This window comes from Hippocampus zosterae, chromosome 7 (genome assembly GCF_025434085.1).
Source record: "Hippocampus zosterae strain Florida chromosome 7, ASM2543408v3, whole genome shotgun sequence".
Lineage (NCBI taxonomy): Eukaryota > Metazoa > Chordata > Actinopteri > Syngnathiformes > Syngnathidae > Hippocampus > Hippocampus zosterae.
The window spans coordinates 23,771,735-23,788,481 of NC_067457.1; the positions used below are offsets into that span (position 1 = coordinate 23,771,735).

At 45.9% G+C, this 16,747-nt stretch overlaps 2 protein-coding genes across 5 annotated transcripts in view; both read left to right on the forward strand.

Annotated features, from left to right (window-relative positions):
* The first annotated feature begins 410 nt into the window (after nucleotides 1–410).
* fam91a1 (family with sequence similarity 91 member A1) lies at nucleotides 411–11,522 on the forward strand. Of its 2 annotated transcripts, none has more exons than XM_052070584.1 (23): nucleotides 411–749; nucleotides 1,641–1,725; nucleotides 1,816–1,967; nucleotides 2,217–2,274; nucleotides 2,365–2,432; nucleotides 2,942–3,055; nucleotides 3,138–3,228; nucleotides 3,311–3,373; nucleotides 3,835–3,941; nucleotides 4,011–4,049; nucleotides 4,120–4,232; nucleotides 4,323–4,432; nucleotides 4,525–4,721; nucleotides 4,805–4,934; nucleotides 5,430–5,578; nucleotides 6,204–6,338; nucleotides 6,552–6,665; nucleotides 6,766–6,838; nucleotides 7,103–7,249; nucleotides 8,419–8,520; nucleotides 8,596–8,719; nucleotides 8,803–8,872; nucleotides 9,058–11,522. In XM_052070584.1, exons 1-23 carry the CDS (start codon nucleotides 678–680, stop codon nucleotides 9,238–9,240), a joined length of 2,496 nt encoding a protein of 831 aa, XP_051926544.1. In that variant the 5' UTR covers nucleotides 411–677; the 3' UTR covers nucleotides 9,241–11,522. The 2 variants fall into 2 exon arrangements, with proteins under 2 accessions (XP_051926544.1, XP_051926542.1); XM_052070582.1 differs by having other exon boundaries at nucleotides 412–749; nucleotides 4,522–4,721.
* Nucleotides 11,523–12,470: 948 nt separating this feature from the next.
* lratd2a (LRAT domain containing 2a) overlaps nucleotides 12,471–16,747 on the forward strand; it is a 151,687-nt gene continuing 147,410 nt past the window's right edge. The window contains exons 1-2 of one of the 3 annotated variants that reach the window (XR_007963157.1): nucleotides 12,471–13,572; nucleotides 15,113–15,849. Coding sequence is in view for 2 of the 3 variants with exons in the window: in XM_052070664.1 (XP_051926624.1) it covers nucleotides 13,033–13,572; nucleotides 15,113–15,397 (825 nt within the window). In the remaining variant the exon portion in view is untranslated. Of the gene's footprint in view, nucleotides 13,573–15,112; nucleotides 16,588–16,747 lie in introns of those variants that run through there. The other 2 variants (XM_052070664.1, XM_052070665.1) reach the window with 2 other exon arrangements.

Consider the following 16,747-nt stretch of genomic DNA (forward strand, 5'->3'; position numbering starts at 1 on the left):
TTACTGTATTTTACTACGTTCCTACTACTGTACAATTGAATTTTGTTTTCAATTACCATTTTGTTGTCCTCAGATTTACCTATTGTTTCACTTAGTGACTGAAATGACTTTAGTAATGAAGAAATAGTTAACTGACACATAATCGATTCATTATTAATGAAATTATGAATCGAGTGATTTTTCTGAGAATTTATAAATTGTTTAGCTACTTTTTAAAGATAAAATTGACCAAATGCCCGTAATTTCAGCTTCTCAACAATAATATCGGATTTTTGTAGTCCTCCATCACTGATCTTCCGTGTTATGAATGAAAATAGAGTAAAACATTTGCGTTTAATTAGGAAAATACAGTAATGCGTCTCGAGCTCGTCCCGTGAAGGGTGGGCGGATGTGACGTATTTATCCACGACCGTGACACCTCCCGCCGTTGGAACTACAACAAGGAAGTGGACATACACTGATTGCCTGCCGACAGGACGGAGACTCAAGACAAGGCTAAACGACACTCCGCGAACCGGACGTCGCTTCGATCAGTTGTCGGTTACCGGCGAGGAGGCGACAGTGGCTTGGACGACTGTGCGGGGCGGGTATCACTGGTGGTCACTGGTCACCGTGGACCAGCGTCTCATCGTCCCAGGGGCTTCTAGCCAGCCAGCTCGCTAGCTAACTAGCTTGCCATGAACACGGACGTGGAATTCCACATCAGGCAGAATTATCCGTGGAATAAGCTGCCGGCTAATGTCAAACAGGTACGTCGCTTAAAAAAAAAATCTTCTAAGCCTGTGACTCGTGACAAGAGACCGCATCCGTGTGGTGGGGGATGAGGGGGGTGAAGCTGTCAATGTCACCGACAGAGGCAGGCAGCCGGCCAGCCAACCAGCCAACGACCACCATCAAGACAACATAGCTGCTGCTATCATAAAGATACACCAGGGAAGAATTGCACCACAAATGGGGAACTGAAGAGGGAAATGTTCTTTGCACCACTGTTTTCTCTGTTCGTGGAATAAGAATTAAGAGCGACTCATTTGATCATTTTCATTTCACCTCTTTTCTCTGTTTGGTCACGTGACAGTCACAAAATGCGAGCTGGGGAGCACTTAGACGTCAATGTCAATCGACAGCAGAGGGAGGTAACGGTCAAAATGGGAGTCCCTTGTAATTGATGAAAATTGATTGATCAACCTGCATACTTATTATTTCACATAGCAGTATTATTTATAATACCATATGGTGTTTTGACTAATGGGGGCACTTTGAATATATTGTTCCAGGGTTTTGGTTTTTTTTTGGCCATGAGCTAGTTAAGATAGCAGTCACGGAATTGTCAAACCCCCCCCCCCCCCCAAAAAAAAAGGTAACCTTTTTCCTTCCATGTATATAGGGTTCCTCACGATCCATATCTTGCAATTCTGGTCCAGACATCTGCAAGTGAATTAATTACGCCTGTCGGCCAGTTCAAACTTAAAGTTCCAGATATATATCAGTGCAGATATCTTGAATTAAATATGACTTCAACTTGAATTATGTTACGATGAGACACAATCAAATTGTCGGCCTCTCCAACTGAAGTTGTAGATTGCAGATATCCATAATTCAAATTGAAGTGAAGTATGTTTAATATATTTTTTTTTTGGCAGAGCTTAGGCAACTCTCAGCGTGAGTACGAGAAACATGTCTTGCTGTACAGCATCCGCAACCAGCTGCGATTCCGCAATAACTTAGGTGAGCGTTTTTTTTGTTTGTTTGTTTCTGCGTGTGTTTCAACCTCCTGCTCGCTTGTTTGGCAATCTGTTTTCCCTTTTCCACCCTCAGTCCGCCACGTGCGCAAGGACGAGCGCAAGTACTATGAGGAGCTGCTCAAGTACAGCCGCGAGCACCTGATGCTGTACCCTTACCACCTGTCGGACATTGTTGTCAAGGGGCTGCGCGTCACTCCCTTCTCCTACTACGTGGGAATCATGGAGGTAAGCCTTCACTTGAAATCCATTTTATGAGGTAACTGGTGGGGGAAAACAATGCCACTCATGCAAGTGGACCGACGCGTTTCCTTTGGCATTTCCCAAGACAAATGGCGTATTCATTCAGAAGAATGCGCTTTTCCAGCACTTGGTTGCGGGAAAAAAATAAATCCTTGTTCCATGTCGTCTTTTTCGTTGCCGTTAATTTTTACACTCACTCTTTTGTCTGCTCCTTCCTCTTGGTTTCACTTCCAGGATATCATGAACAGCGAGAAGAGCTACGACTCCTTGCCCAACTTCACCGCCGCTGACTGTGAGTTTTCGCTTTCCCACACTGCGCAAGTCACGTTCTATTTGTGCTGATTTCAAATGTCTAATTATTCTTCGTCATGTGGCGACGCAGGTCTGAGGCTGCTTGGAATCGGAAGAAACCAGTACATCGACCTGATGAACCAGTGCCGCTCGTCCAAAGTGAGACGTGTACTAAAATGCTGTGTTAAATCTGTCCACACTTTTTCTATTGAAGGCCGCAAATAGGACACTGTAAAATTCTTTCAATTTAAATTTATTAGCCACACTAAAATCAATGCAGTGAGCCATTACAGTGAAATTTCTCTACAATGAAACCTACTGTACATGGGCGAAAATACCCCCTAATGTGAAAAAATCTTCATGCTTTATTAACACCATTCCCACATTCCTGCCCCCCCATACAATGAAAAAAAAACATGTTACGTTTTACGAAATCTTTTTCACTGCTCTTGCCTCGCGACGAGATTCGAAGTCTAATCCAATACCGACTTCTCCTGCTTCATTCGTTGTTTACATCTGAGATCAAATTTGCTACAGTGAAAACCCCCCTGTTGTGAAACATTTCATGCTGCAAACATGATTTCGTTGTAGAGGAGTTTCACTGTATGTACTGTTTCTGTTTTCTGGTTAAATTTGGTGTGCCTCCTAACTCTTCACCTCCTCTTCAGAAATTCTTCCGACGGAAATCGGCGCGGGATCTTCTCCCATCCAAACCGGTGGAGATCTCCGTGGAGCCGTGGTGGGTGGCGCAGACGGGCTACATCACCGAGGACGATATAAGGGTGAGAGGACGCGCGCGGGCCTGTCCGCACGACGACGCCCCACACGCGCGGGTGAACTCACGCACCGTTTGCGTCATCGCAGATCTGCTCCACAGCGGAGAAGAAAGCCATTGATAAGATGATCGATTCGGGGCCTCAGCTGGCTGGATCGATGGAGTACAACGTGGTGCTAAGTGAGGATGCTAACTTTTGATGACACATCCAAATTTGTTGTTGTTTTTGTATTTTTCAGATTGTTTTGATTTTTATGTTCAGGTTTGTACAATCGGGGCTTTATTTACTTGGACGTTCCCATATCGGACGACAGCTGCATCTCAGGTTTGTCCAAGCTCTCACCGGAATGGTGACGGTTGTTTATTCGTAGTTTCACAATGTGTGTGCTGCTCCTCACTGTTTTGGGGATATTTCCCACTTTTTCCCCCACCCATCTTGCCAGGTCTCACTGACTTGATACTGCTTCTCTATCATTTTTTGTTGGTTTTCACTGATTTGGTGTTGGCTTTCACTCTGTGTGCCACTTCTGTTTTTGTGCCATTCAAAACTGTAGGCGGCGGTACACAATTTTTTAAACTCATTCAGTACCAGCCAATTCTGGAGCAAGTCTGAAAAGACGTTTAAAAACGTCTTTGGGAGTCAATTTGTTTTTAAATACGTTTTTTTTTTTTGGTGGGGATTAGGGCTTGTTCTCAAAGTTGTCTCTATCAGGAGCAGTTTTTTCCAATTCCTGGTTTAGTTCCACCTGTTTTGATGCCAGTTTTGCCCTGTCTGTGCCTCCACAGTGCCCCCGTTGGAGGGCTTTGTCATGAACCGCGTCCAGGGTGACTACTTTGAAACGCTGCTGTACAAAATCTTTGTGTCGATCGACGAGCAGACCAACGTAGCGGAGGTAGGATGCGTCCTTTCGATCACACAACCATATTCGCTCGTCCCGTCTCATTCGTGTTCCCTCCTCCAGCTGGCAACCGTTTTGGAGATCGACTTGGACCTTGTGAAGGTGAGCGCTCACGCTCGTGGACAAGTGTTAGTGGACAAAGTTTGTTCATCCAATTTTTCATTGTGACCAGAACGCCGTGTCCATGTACTGCCGTTTGGGCTTCGCTTTGAAGAAAGGTCAGGTGATCAGCTCCGAGCAGCTGCACACTACCTGGAAGAACGCGCCCTCCCTCAATAGGCTCAAGTATGGCTCGGGAAGAACCGGAGGAGGATTTATTTTTTTGGGGGGGAGGAGTAGGAGGGGGGCATTCTGACTTGTCTTGTACATCACCAGAAGCACTATGGACCCTCAGAAGATGCTGCTGTCCTGGGAGCAAGGCAGCCCCATCATGGAGGGAGGATCCTCGGCCACGGACACGGACACCACCAGTTTGGAGGACCAAGGTTTGCTGGATAACAAGCACATGTGCTTACATTCTGCATCTTATTATTATTATTATTTTTGTTTACCGTGCGTGTGTGTGTTTGTACAGCAGACACGGGCAGCGTGAGCAGCCTGAGCATCCCCGCGGCGCCCACCAAGCGGATCGCCTTCCTGTTCGACTCCACCCTCACCGCCTTCCTCATGATGGGCAACCTGTCGCCCAACCTCAAGAGTCACGCCGTCACCATGTTTGAAGTGGGCAAGCTTTCCGACGAGACGCTGGACAGCTTCCTGGCCGAGCTGGAGAAGGTGAACAAAAACGTTGCGGCAAAGCCAAACAAAAAACGGCGGAGTTCTTGAATGCTGTTTTGGTTCTTTTTGCGGTCGCGCAGGTGGAAAGCACAGCAGAGGGCGAGGCGCAGCGCTACTTTGACCACGCCCTCACCCTAAAGAACACCATCCTCTTTCTGCGCTATAACAAGGAACTCACTCAGGACCAGGGACCTGATATCCCAAATATAGGTATACCTTGAAGACTGTTTGCCGTTGATCTGTTTGCGCAAGGAGCCGGCTGTCAAAAATAAGTGATGCCCTCAGGAGCAAGTTGTTTGTTGTCAAATTAATGTTACTCGTTGGAACACGTCTCTAGTTTAACCCTTTCAGGGACGGCGGTTCCTAGTGGACAGCTTATCATCTTATCAGGTTCCAAGGTACATGAAAGGGTTAACAAGGGATTTGATGAAAAAAAAAATGCTCACCCCAAGAAGGAATTATTCTTTGAAGTGGGCTCATTCTATAATTCAGTGAGCCACAAAAAAAAGCAGGCCGGATCTGGCCCTTGATGTTGATTTGCAGACTTGTTCTCGAGCAAAAGTGCATGCGAGTCCTTTCTGGGACGGCTGAGCAACACCCACGAGTTAGCACGTTACTACCGTTATTCCTTTGTTTGCTTTCGGCCGCCGGGCACGTCGGTCCTTCGACAAGACTGCTTTCGATCGTTATTTGATACGCCACCAGGTTTCCCCCTGGACATGCTGCGCTGCGAGAGCCTCCTGGGTTTGGACCAGGCCACCTGCAGCCGCGTGCTCAACAAGAACTACAAGCTGCTGGTCTCCATGGCGCCGCTGAGCAACGAGATCAGACCCATCAGCAGCTGCACGCCTCAGGTAGGCCACATCGACGACCATATTGGTCGACTGTCATCGTCACGTGATACTTTTTTTTTTTTTTTGGTCATTAAACATGTATTTTTGTTTTGTTTTTCACTTTGTACTTTGGCCCACACTGTATTTATTTATGTTACGGTACCTCCTAATGTAACATTTACATTGCACTTAAATGTCCGTGCACCTCTCCTGTAATATATTTAATATTCTGTAGTCTGTTCAATGATCCGTGCACCTTTAAGCTGCAAAAAAGGCTCCGTTTACCTCCTCAAGTATGACCCTTCTGTCTCCCTGGAATGCCTTTTCTAATAAGTCAGTAACCAGAGATGATTTCGAGAAAGACAGCCTTTGCTTACCATCAACCCCTTCACCATTGTTGCACATATCTCCTCAACATCCCTCCGAAACCTTCTCTCGCAGTACCTCCAAAACCATAATTTAACATTTTTACCATTTTAATCGTCTGTGCACTTCTAATCTACCATATTACGACCATCTGCAATCCTCTGTGCGCCTCTAATGTGATGCTCAGGCTCAAACTTCTTTCCTCAGAAGACATCATAAAATGGCCTCCCCCAAGCTTTGCAGTTTGACTCGTGTGTGGTTTTTTTTTTTGTGGCTGTAGCACATCGGGCCCGCCATCCCTGAAGTAAGCTCCATCTGGTTCAAGCTCTACCTGTACCATGTGACAGGGCAGGGCCCGCCCTCGCTGCTGCTCTCCAAAGGTTCCAGGCTGCGTAAGCTGCCCGACATCTTCCAGGTGAAGTCTCTCACGGGAATTCTTCATGTATCCGGGGAATGTGAGGGAGGGGAGAGGAGGTGGGGCGGGCAGGCGTGAAATCGTGGAGGGAGGTGGAGATAATTTCATGGAATTGGGTCACTTCAAAGCAAAACAAAAAAACAACAACAGAAGAATTGACCTACTTAAACCTCTTTTCAAAAAAAATCTGTTGGTACTGTGTTGTGTTTTCAGGTCTATGACAGGTTGCTGATCACGTCCTGGGGCCACGATCCTGGCGTGGTGCCCACGTCCAACGTGCTGGCCATGCTCAACGACGCTCTCACGCACTCGGCCGTTCTTATCCAGGTGAAAGGGTCAAAGCTGTCCAAAACATCTTGATTGACATCCATGGCGGTATTTAATGTGCTCATCGTTCAGAAATGATGTGTGTGCGCACGTGTCGTAGGGTCACGGCATGCACGGCCACGGCGAAACTGTACACATCCCGTTCCCCTTTGATGAGGAGGACCTCAAGGGAGGTCAGTTGCTCCAAAAAAAAAAAAATCTCACCATTCTGTTCATTTCCCTCCTCCACATTTCTCCACCGATTCAAAACATTTAATTTTGAAAATATTCAGCTCATTCAGGACAACAATGAAAAAAAATAATAATAATTAACTCCTACTTCTGTATTTCGCAACTGATCCACCTCTCTTGGAAAATCATGATAGCTATTTTTCAAATTCCCAAAAGTCCCCAAATTTATTTATTTTTTTTTCTGACATGACATTTTGTGTTTGCAGAGTTCTCCTACGCCAACATGTGCGTTCACAAGGCGCTACGCAAACTGCGCGAGCACGTGGACCTGGAGCACCAGTGTGGCTACATCACTATGCTCAACGCCAACAACAGACACCGGCGCCGGCCCAGCGACACCATCGAGTGCAGAGGTAATGTTATACTGATTATGTAATGTGTGCCAAAGGGCTGGGACAGATGAATTTGAAATATTTTTTTTTCCCCCTCAAGAGGTGTGATTTCGGAATTTATTAGCTCTTTTTTTTTTCTTGCCCTCCGCTTATAGTCAGAATCTCTCGTTCCATAACAATGTGTCAAAGTGAATTGAACATGCTTTGAAAACCAATTCAACCTCTGATCATAAGTTTACATTGGACATAACCCCTGAAGGAAATTAAGGATTTTGTCACAAGTATGATGAAGATGTGTGTTTTTTTAAAAAAAATCTCACTTTGGACTAGAAATTCACAATCGACAGCAGCAAAATTTGGAAGGAAGAAAGTAGAAAAAAAGGGGGGGGGGAACATGAAGTATTTGCATGCACAAAAAAAAAAACTACACAGTACAGAATGAAATATAAAAAATTGATTTGGGGAGATTTGACAGCCAATGTTCAACGTGGACCTACAATTTGAAATAGATCATCTTTGAAATTGCTTTCATTTGATCTGATATGTTGGGAAGATTTCTATTGATCCTTGATTGGATGTTCAGGATTCAATGTAGGCCCGGTAGTCCAGTGGTTAGCACGTCGGCTTCACAGTACAGAGGTACCGGGTTCGATTCCAGCTCCGGCCTCCCTGTGTGGAGTTTGCATGTTCTCCCCGGGCCTGCGTGGGTTTTCTCCGGGTGCTCCGGTTTCCTCCCACATTCCAAAAACATGCATGGTAGGCTGATTGGACGCTCTAAATTGTCCCTAGGTGTGAATGTGAGCGTGGATGGTTGTTCGTCTCTGTGTGCCCTGCGATTGGCTGGCAACTGATCCAGGGTGTCCCCCGCCTACTGCCCGAAGACGGCTGGGATAGGCTCCAGCACCCCCCGCGACCCTAGTGAGGATTAAGCGGTCCAGAAAATGGATGGATGGATGGATGGATTCAATGTAAACACGCAATGTAGAACAGAACTGGATTGAAATTGGTTTCTGAGCCAGTAGCCACATGGAAAATGTCCATTGTGAGACAATAAAGGTTTTCTTATCTTTTCTTATATTAAAATTAGCAAATAAACGCTAATCAATAAAATGTATTCAGGGGATAGTCCTCGTATGTGAATGTGAGAAGCCACTTGCCATAAGATTCGGTGCGCTTCCTCTTATCTTCAGGAGACACTCACCTCGGAGGAGGCTTGGACACCAATGGCAGCACCGAGTCCTTCGAATTGGTGTCGGAAGAGAACAACGGAGACGGACGAGCCAAGACAGACAGTACATCAAACGAATCAAAGCCGCCCGAGTCGACAACCAAAACGCATGCCAACAATCTTTGTTTGCCATTCGTAGCCCTCTCGTGCGAGGACGAGTGGGTTCCCCTGGAGCTGTGCTTCGGCATGCCGCTCTTCAGCTCCGAGCTCAACCGCAAGGTGTGCCGCAAGATCGCCGCCCACAAGCTATGCGGCAGCGACAGGTGGCGCGTCACTTGATTGATTGACGGGTTTATTTTGATTGAATGGAAGCGGCGCGGTGTTCACGCTAGTTCTCGTTGCACAGCTTGCAAGAGCTGCTTCATTCCAGCCGGAAGCTGTCCCTTAAGGTGCTGAGCTTCGTCCAGTCGTTTCAGGTAAGGGATGCTCACTAGGACCTCTGTCGGTGATTGAACGTTTGCAGAACTACACATGGTGAATTTGGAAAGACATCAGAAATATCAGCCTATGCTCCACAAGTTCCCAATTGGTTTCACATTCAGTGTAAACACACAATTTGGATCCAATCAGGATTTCATTTCACCTTCTTGTTGTGGGTCAGGATTGCGGTCCACCCTGCGAGCCGGACAGCGGGGTGACCAATCCTCTCAGTCAGCCCCCGGCCGAATCGGGCGTCCCTCTACCGGCCATCAACCTCCTCTACAAGGACGGGCAGCTGCGGGAGTGGAGTGGGCGGGCCCCTCCTCTGGACATCACATCCCTGCAGCGCGACCAGTCCACGTAGAACCCCCCCCTCTCCATCCACCCTTAATTTTGCATCCCGGCCCGGCATTCAACAAGGGCCTTTTAGCTTCAGGATCCCCACCAAAAACACGAGCGCTAGCACACCACCGGGCAAGATAAGGCCAAAAAAAAAACATAGTGTGTTTCAGGTAACATGAAATGTAAGCACAGGGTCGGTCGGTAGGACAAAAGTTTTTTTTTTTTTAATCTTTTTTTTTTTTCATCAAGAATTTAAACAAAATAACCATAAAACATTCTGTTTCAGAACTCAAAACCTGTCTAGTTACACGTAGACCCACCTGTCTTGGAGTTGTCTTCTGAAATTCTTTGTTTTTCTCCTTTTCTGAACGCTCTGCTTTCATCATGACATCGAATACGTCTACACTTTGTTTTTGCCATTGTTTCTTGTTTTTTTTTTCTATACATCTAAATCGAATCGATCTTAGGTCAGGTAAAGTATTTAAAACTTGAAACACTGACATATCCATATCATAGAATTCACCGTTGGCACATTGACACTGTGCTATTTTCACATGGTTTATATTCGGCCCGTGGTGTTCATCAAATAGTTTGCTGAATTTTTCGAGACATCAATGGATGCTATTTTCTTACCGAGCGTTGCGAGCGTGCGATCAACACAGAAAACTCGGTTTAAACATGCCGCCGCCATGATTCAATGTTGTTGACAGACGACGGGGCAAACGAGAATACTGTATCGCGAGAGTTTGCACCGATGTAAACCCTCTACACAAAAATGTAGAGGGTTGTTTGGGGAAAAAAAAAACTACAACTTGACGGTCGGCATTTTCGACGTAGAAATTCTCGGTCGGTCGCGTTACCGGAAACACACTATATATTTTTTTCTCCACCTAACACATTTAGCTTGCCCTCCAACCCTTACCGCAGTTGATGTTTAGTAGAACCCCCCCCTGTCCCCCGTCCCCCTTTTCATGTGGTATCAGTGTTCCAAAAGTCACCCCCAGCCCCAAGACCGACTGTAGTATCATGTTTAGTGATGCGATGCATGAAAATCCTTTCCTTTGAAGGGAGGTGTTAATTGTTTGCACTGTGCAGTACTTACTGTGGATCAAAAGTGGCTTCTTTTATTTTCTTTCCTTTCAGTTTGAGAGCACCAAAGACTTTTTTTCTAATTATAAGACTTGTTTTGGTGTGTTTTTACATTTTTGATCCTTTTTTTCCCCCCATTTTTATTTTTACTTTATTTCTTTGCGCCTTATCACAAAGTCACATTCCAACTTCCATGGGTGAAACTGATATAAATAGGGCAGTAGCAGAAAACCCTGACAGTTGCTATCCAGTCTTGCCGAATGCTGGCGCCTCCTCTGCATCAGGTCCAGCTCAGATAGCTGCCAGCTAGCATTTCGTCTTGATTGGGTCCGACTCTGATAACTTCCTGCTGGGACCATTTTGCCATCAGGTTCAGTTCTGGTATCTGATTGCGCCTCTTGTAGTCCGGGGTCCAGCTCTGGTAGCCAACTGCTAGCATCTCTTCCAGATGGGATCCAACTCTGGTATAGCTAAATGCTAGCACAATTTCTGCACCAGCAAGATCCTTGTTTAGATTGGATCCAGCTCCTCTTGCATCTTTTCTGGACTGGGTCCAGCTCTGGTAGCTGCCGCTTATATTTTTTCTAGACGGTGTCTACTTTTAGTTGCCACCTGCTAGCATCTCTTCTATATCAGGAAAGCACTTGCTAGCATCTCTTCTAGATGTGAATCCAGTTCTGGTGGTTGACTCCTTGCGGCTTTTCTTGGTTGAGTCCAGCGCTGGCAGCCGTCTGCTAACACCCCGACTGGTCCGGGTCCTGCTCTGTGTCGCTGCCTACCAGTGTCTCATCTTGATAAGATGGCTAGATGGGTCCAGCGCTGGCAGCCGTCTGCTAGCACATCTTCTCAATCATATCCGGCGAGAGTAACCTCTCTTTTGCATCCCATTTGGATCAGGTAGCTGCCTCAATCAAGTCAAGCTGTGATTGTGTAGATGCCTGCTTGAGCTTCTTGATTAGGTCCGGCTGTGAAAGTTGCCTTGTAGCATCTCTTCAAGGTGGAATTCAGCTGTTGTAGACCCCTGCTAGCGCAGCATCTGGATTGGTTAACCGTCTCCTGTTTCCCATCTGAATGGGTTTTCACCGCTGGGTGAGTTTAGACCACATGTGTCTGAAAAGATGGCATTGTTTACTTTTGTTAGCATTCGCATAATTTCTGTTGTGTTTCCGAAGATTTCGACCTGTATGTTTAGGTTTTTATCAATAAGCAATGGGGGGGGGGGGGGGGGGACTCTCACAATCTCGTTCAAGCATGGCAACTTTGTAACTGTTTGTGCGTGTACATCCACTCGGGGTGTGTGTCCATAATGCACACTTGCTTTAAACAACAAGAGCTCTCCCTGGAACACTGTCAGTCGTCATGAAGCCAACATCCACTCGTGTTTACAGATGTTAGTTTTCTATATCAGCCTCTCTTTTAGGACATCTTTGTTGTAGCTCCTTTAAATGGTTTAATGATTACAAAGGATGGAAACAAATATGAATTACATTCTGTTCATCTTATAATGAATAAACATGTATATGAAGATGTATATAAAAAGGAATTAAACGGGTTTCTCCCTGACTCTGGCTTTCGTTTGTATTCCTGACTGTGACATTACGACATTGTGAGGGAACAGATGGTGCGGCATAGCGCGCTTCCGGAAGCGTCCATCTGCCTCTAGAATGCACTTGTTCACCTTCGAGAGTTATACAAACAAGGAGGAAGGAAGGTGCTAGGTGCCTGCTAGCATCTCTTTTTGATGAGGTCCAGCTCATATTGTTATCTGCTCGTATCTCTTGTGGATCAGGTGGCCACTTGCTAGCACCTCTTCTGGGTCAGGTCCACTTTTTGCTAACTGCCGTTTAGAGCCTCTTCTAGATAGAAAAATCTGATAGCAGACAACCAGCAGAGTTATACTCAATGTAGAAAACACGCTAGTAAGCGGAGACGCTGGCAAGCAGCCACCACAACTTGAGCCAATTTAAAAGAGATGCCATTAGACAGCTTGCCAGAGCTGGACCTCATCAAATTGATATGCTACTAAGTGCCTACTCAATTTAAAAGAAATTATGGTAGACGGTTTACGCAACTGGAGTCCATCCTGGCAGCTGCCTGTTAGCATATCCTCTGTGTTGGTTAGACCCCTACGACCACTTCTACTCAACTTTACCACTAGCCTTTGCATTTAAAGTTTGTTGTTGTTATTGTTGTGCATTGCCATGCATTACTTTTATTTGAACAAAACTACTGTATTGAAATTAATACTCATCCATCACGGTTACCATCTTAGTAAAAACGCAACGAAAAAAAGTAACAATTCATTTCTATGTCCGTTTCCGCTCTGTGCTTTTATTTTAACGGATACTCGTTTCACTCACTTCCGGTCAGGAGGCAAGGATTTCGAGGGCTTGATGGGAGCCGCACGTGAACCTCATCGAGGGGCGAGTGGCGAGGAGGACGCGAGCCTGCTTGGCAACCCGGTCGGACCGGACCGGACCACACTGACTGGACCGCTTTTGGCGTGAAATTGTGCGAAGTTCATTGACGCCTGCACGCCAAATTTGACTGCGGAAAAGACGCTCAGGTGAGTCGCTAACACCTGTGGAGGACAAAAGGTGTGGGGGCGTGAATTCTAAGTCGTTACCTCCCTTTTTACACACTTTTTTTGCTGTGTAATTCGGATTCAAATTTGCCCAAATGGCGAAATTTTGACTCCCGGTTATCGGACCTGTTGTTCGCCCGAATGGGGAACCACATGGAGCGGTTAAATTACGCCGAAGTTCCCACCGTGGACCCGCACGGCGTGGACCGGGAAGAAGGTCCTCGTATCGGCGTCTCGTACATTTTCTCTGGTGGGGAGGACGACGAGGATGAACCGAGTGGAGGTGGTGATAATGGGGCGGCGGCGGACGGGACCCAGCCGAACTCCAACCCGGAAGAAACGCCGTTCGACCCGCGGGAGGAGGTGGAATGCGCCGTATACAAGCTGGACGAGTGCGTGTACGAGAAGAGTCGCCGGGCGTCCTCTTTGGAAGTGTACTCGCCGGAGAACTTGCTCAACAAGTGTCGCGCCGGCGATTTGGTGGAGTTCGTGGCAGGCGGCCAGTACCCGCACTGGGCCGTTTACGTGGGCGATTTCCAGGTGGTCCACCTGCACCGCGCCGAGGTGAAGAGCGCCTTCCTGACGGACGCCGGCCGAGGGAGACGTTGCCGGATCGTCAACGAGCGGTACAAGTTCCGAGCCCGAGACCCGGAGGTGGTGGTGCAGAGCGCCCTGGAGCAGGTATGTGTCAAATGCCGTTTGAGCGTTTTTTTCTCCATATGCTCGGCGTCCATCTTAAGGTCCATGTTCTTGTGCAGTCATCTCTTCATTTGAATTGGCTCGAACTACAGTCACCCGTTTATCATATCAATTTTCCCTATTAAAATGAGTTGAAATGACATCAATTCCCCTCCCCCGCCCCCATAACACACACACACAAAAACGTTTTGGGGAATGTTTTAAATGAACAAAAAACAGCACTGTTTTGTCACATGTAAATACAAAAACAGTCATCTGTATGTCAAGAAATTAACTGGTTTTATGGAGTATAATTAAGATTAAATTCACGCACACATTGTCGAGTATTCTTGAGTTGTGACTCTGTGCCGTGACTTTATCCCGTTGACAATTCAGGACATCGTAGGTACGTGAGAACTAAATTTTATTATAAATGTTTTACTCCAGAAAGAGCATTGTCACCGGAAAAAGCAGGAATAAAAGACAAAAACTGTGTTTTAAATTTGCAGGTTTTGACATTTTGGAAGTTTCAAAAAGTGGGCAAAAATATAGATGACGTTCTCCATTGTCACATTGGAATCGCCTCCGACTCAGTCTGTCAGTGGTGTTCAACTGTTGCGATAAGCATAGGGAAGGACTATGTGTGCCATAAAAGCAGATTTTTGCAGTGTGATACCCCCCGCCCCATCTGCCTTTCGTTTATTTGAAACGACCGGAGATTCCTGACCTACAACATCTCTGGCAACGGATGGTTGGGTTATCCCGATGGATGGCTCCCCTCGAAGTTAGGCGACATAACTTTACCGTAGTGTAGAATTTTCTTCCGCAGTGTACCGATTTGATTAAATTTTGTCTGCATGACCCCGGCACATCAAAATTGTGTTGTTTGAGGCGATATAAAAGTTCGAACATTCAACACTTTTTGCGTGGTCAAAGATGAGTTATCTTGCCGTGTGTGCGCTAATTATCGAAATAATGCATGAAAATACGTAATCACATTGAAATCGTGGCGTAGAATCAGATGCCACATGACATCATATCCAAAAGTAGATGCAGGAAATGCATTTCAAACAAGCCAGACCTCATTTTTCTGAGGACATACGTGACGTAATCACATGAAAATGTCCTGCCAAAAAATGGCAGAAACAATTCAGTTGTCACATATAAGGTTTGCTTATCTTACTTAGACCTTGTTACTTCCGTGTTAGTGTTGTCTCCGTCTCCCTTGCAAGTGTTACCATTTCATATGTTTGTGTTTGGTGCCAAGGAACTATGTTGAAGTGAGATGAAGAGGTTCATTTGCTTTGCCTCCAATTTTGTTGCATCAAGCAACTATGGTGGAATTGACGGGCTTCATCTGGACAAAAGCATTGCTTTGGCACCATGTTGCGGCATCTTGGTTCTAAGGAACTATTTTGAAACTGTTCTTCCTCACTAGTATGATTTAGTTGTCCTGATAGTGAGGACAAAAGGCGTAGTACTACATGGACCTTAATGTGGATGTGAAGGATCTGGATATAAAAGCTCAAACGGCTCGCCATAGGTGGGCCTGAAGGACCGCGAGCTGTGCTGGCGCAACTCGGAGGGCTTTGCCGCCTGGTGCCGCTTCGGCCGCCGGGAGTTGAAGGCCGGCGGCGAGCTGCAAGGCGGCGGCTGTCAGACGTACACGCTACACGTCCTGCTGGGTGACCAGAAGTACTCGCACGCCCTCGAGTTCCAAAGCCTGGAGGACGTGATCGCCGAAAAGAGACGCGGGGACTACTTGGGTCGCACCGCCCTCCTCCGGGAGCTGGCCGCCCACCTGAAGACCGAGACTGGAGTCCACTGATGCAACATTTCAACCGTCTGTTTGTTCTTCGACTTAGGCTTGTATTTCAGTGCCTTAAACTTGTGCTTGAACGTCTTTGAATCTCATTGGCTGGGACCCACTAAAATAGGCTTTTAATATTATGTTTTATTGCCTTAAACAGTGGTCCGTGAACCAATTCATAAATCGGTTCCAAAATAGTTGAAGCATGTCAAATTCAAGGTAACGTTATCGCTTATTTTAGGAATAGCTGGCTAACCTGTGCTAGCTACAGCCTCAACAACTACAGTGATCGCTATTATATATCGCAGATTCAGTGCACCGTGGATTTTTCAAACATATTCACTTAAATTTGACTTGAATTGTTTTTTTTTTAACCTGTATACAGTATGTTAATCAGTCGCTACTTCGCGGATTTTCGTTTATCGCGGGTGGTTTTGGTCCCCATTAGCCGCGATAAACGAGGGATTACTGTACAGTCGCATTCGCTGCCGCCCACGTCACTCACCAGGCCAAGTCCCGCCTTTTCAAGTCACACGTTCAAAGTCACAGATAGTAGTGGCGAACGTGAGGACGGCGACCCATAACGGACCAATGTCTTACATGAACGTTTTGTGTTGGCATTATTTAATAATGTCATCATTTTCTCTCCGTCTAATTGATGAGATAATCAGAAGACGGTTCTGAAAATATCCAATTGCGTCATAAGGTTCAAGCACTTCTCTAAGGCAATAACATATGATTAAACGTTTCAGAATCTTTATGGTGTGTGTGTCAGAGTAGACCTGTAACGTTTTCAAGCATGCGTTTAATTTCCAAAGCCATCCAGTGGTCAACTCTTAAGCTTTGAGACGGATAATGTTGCTTTTCACCGACTGGGGACATTCAAACCTGTTATTGCTGTTACGAAATGTTTGTTACGGGAATCATTTCGGCTCTTTAAATGTTTAGGAGTCATACAAATTATTATTTAGTCGCATAAGTTGTTGTATAGCAGCTGTGAAATGATGCGATATCTTCCAAAGTATGTCTTGGAAGTCACATGACTTCATACGAAGATGTCTTCACTTGTAGATGACGAGCTTTCACTACTCTGATGTTGTTTATGTATAGCAGAAAAGTAGCAATCAATAAGAGTGCAATATTTGCATACATTTGTTTAAAAAAAACACATTTGTTTGTTTGCCCGAAAATAAACTGTTTTGAATTCAGCCATTTTGTGTGTGTAACTGTGGCCTCGTCATTAATACGTGAAATGTTGACTTCCGGGTGAAATAATTGAAAGTTGCAATCATGCGATTCTGTCGGGAGGAGGTCTGGAAATCGGCCACAAAAATATCTCGACAACATAACTAAATTAAAGAGTACCTC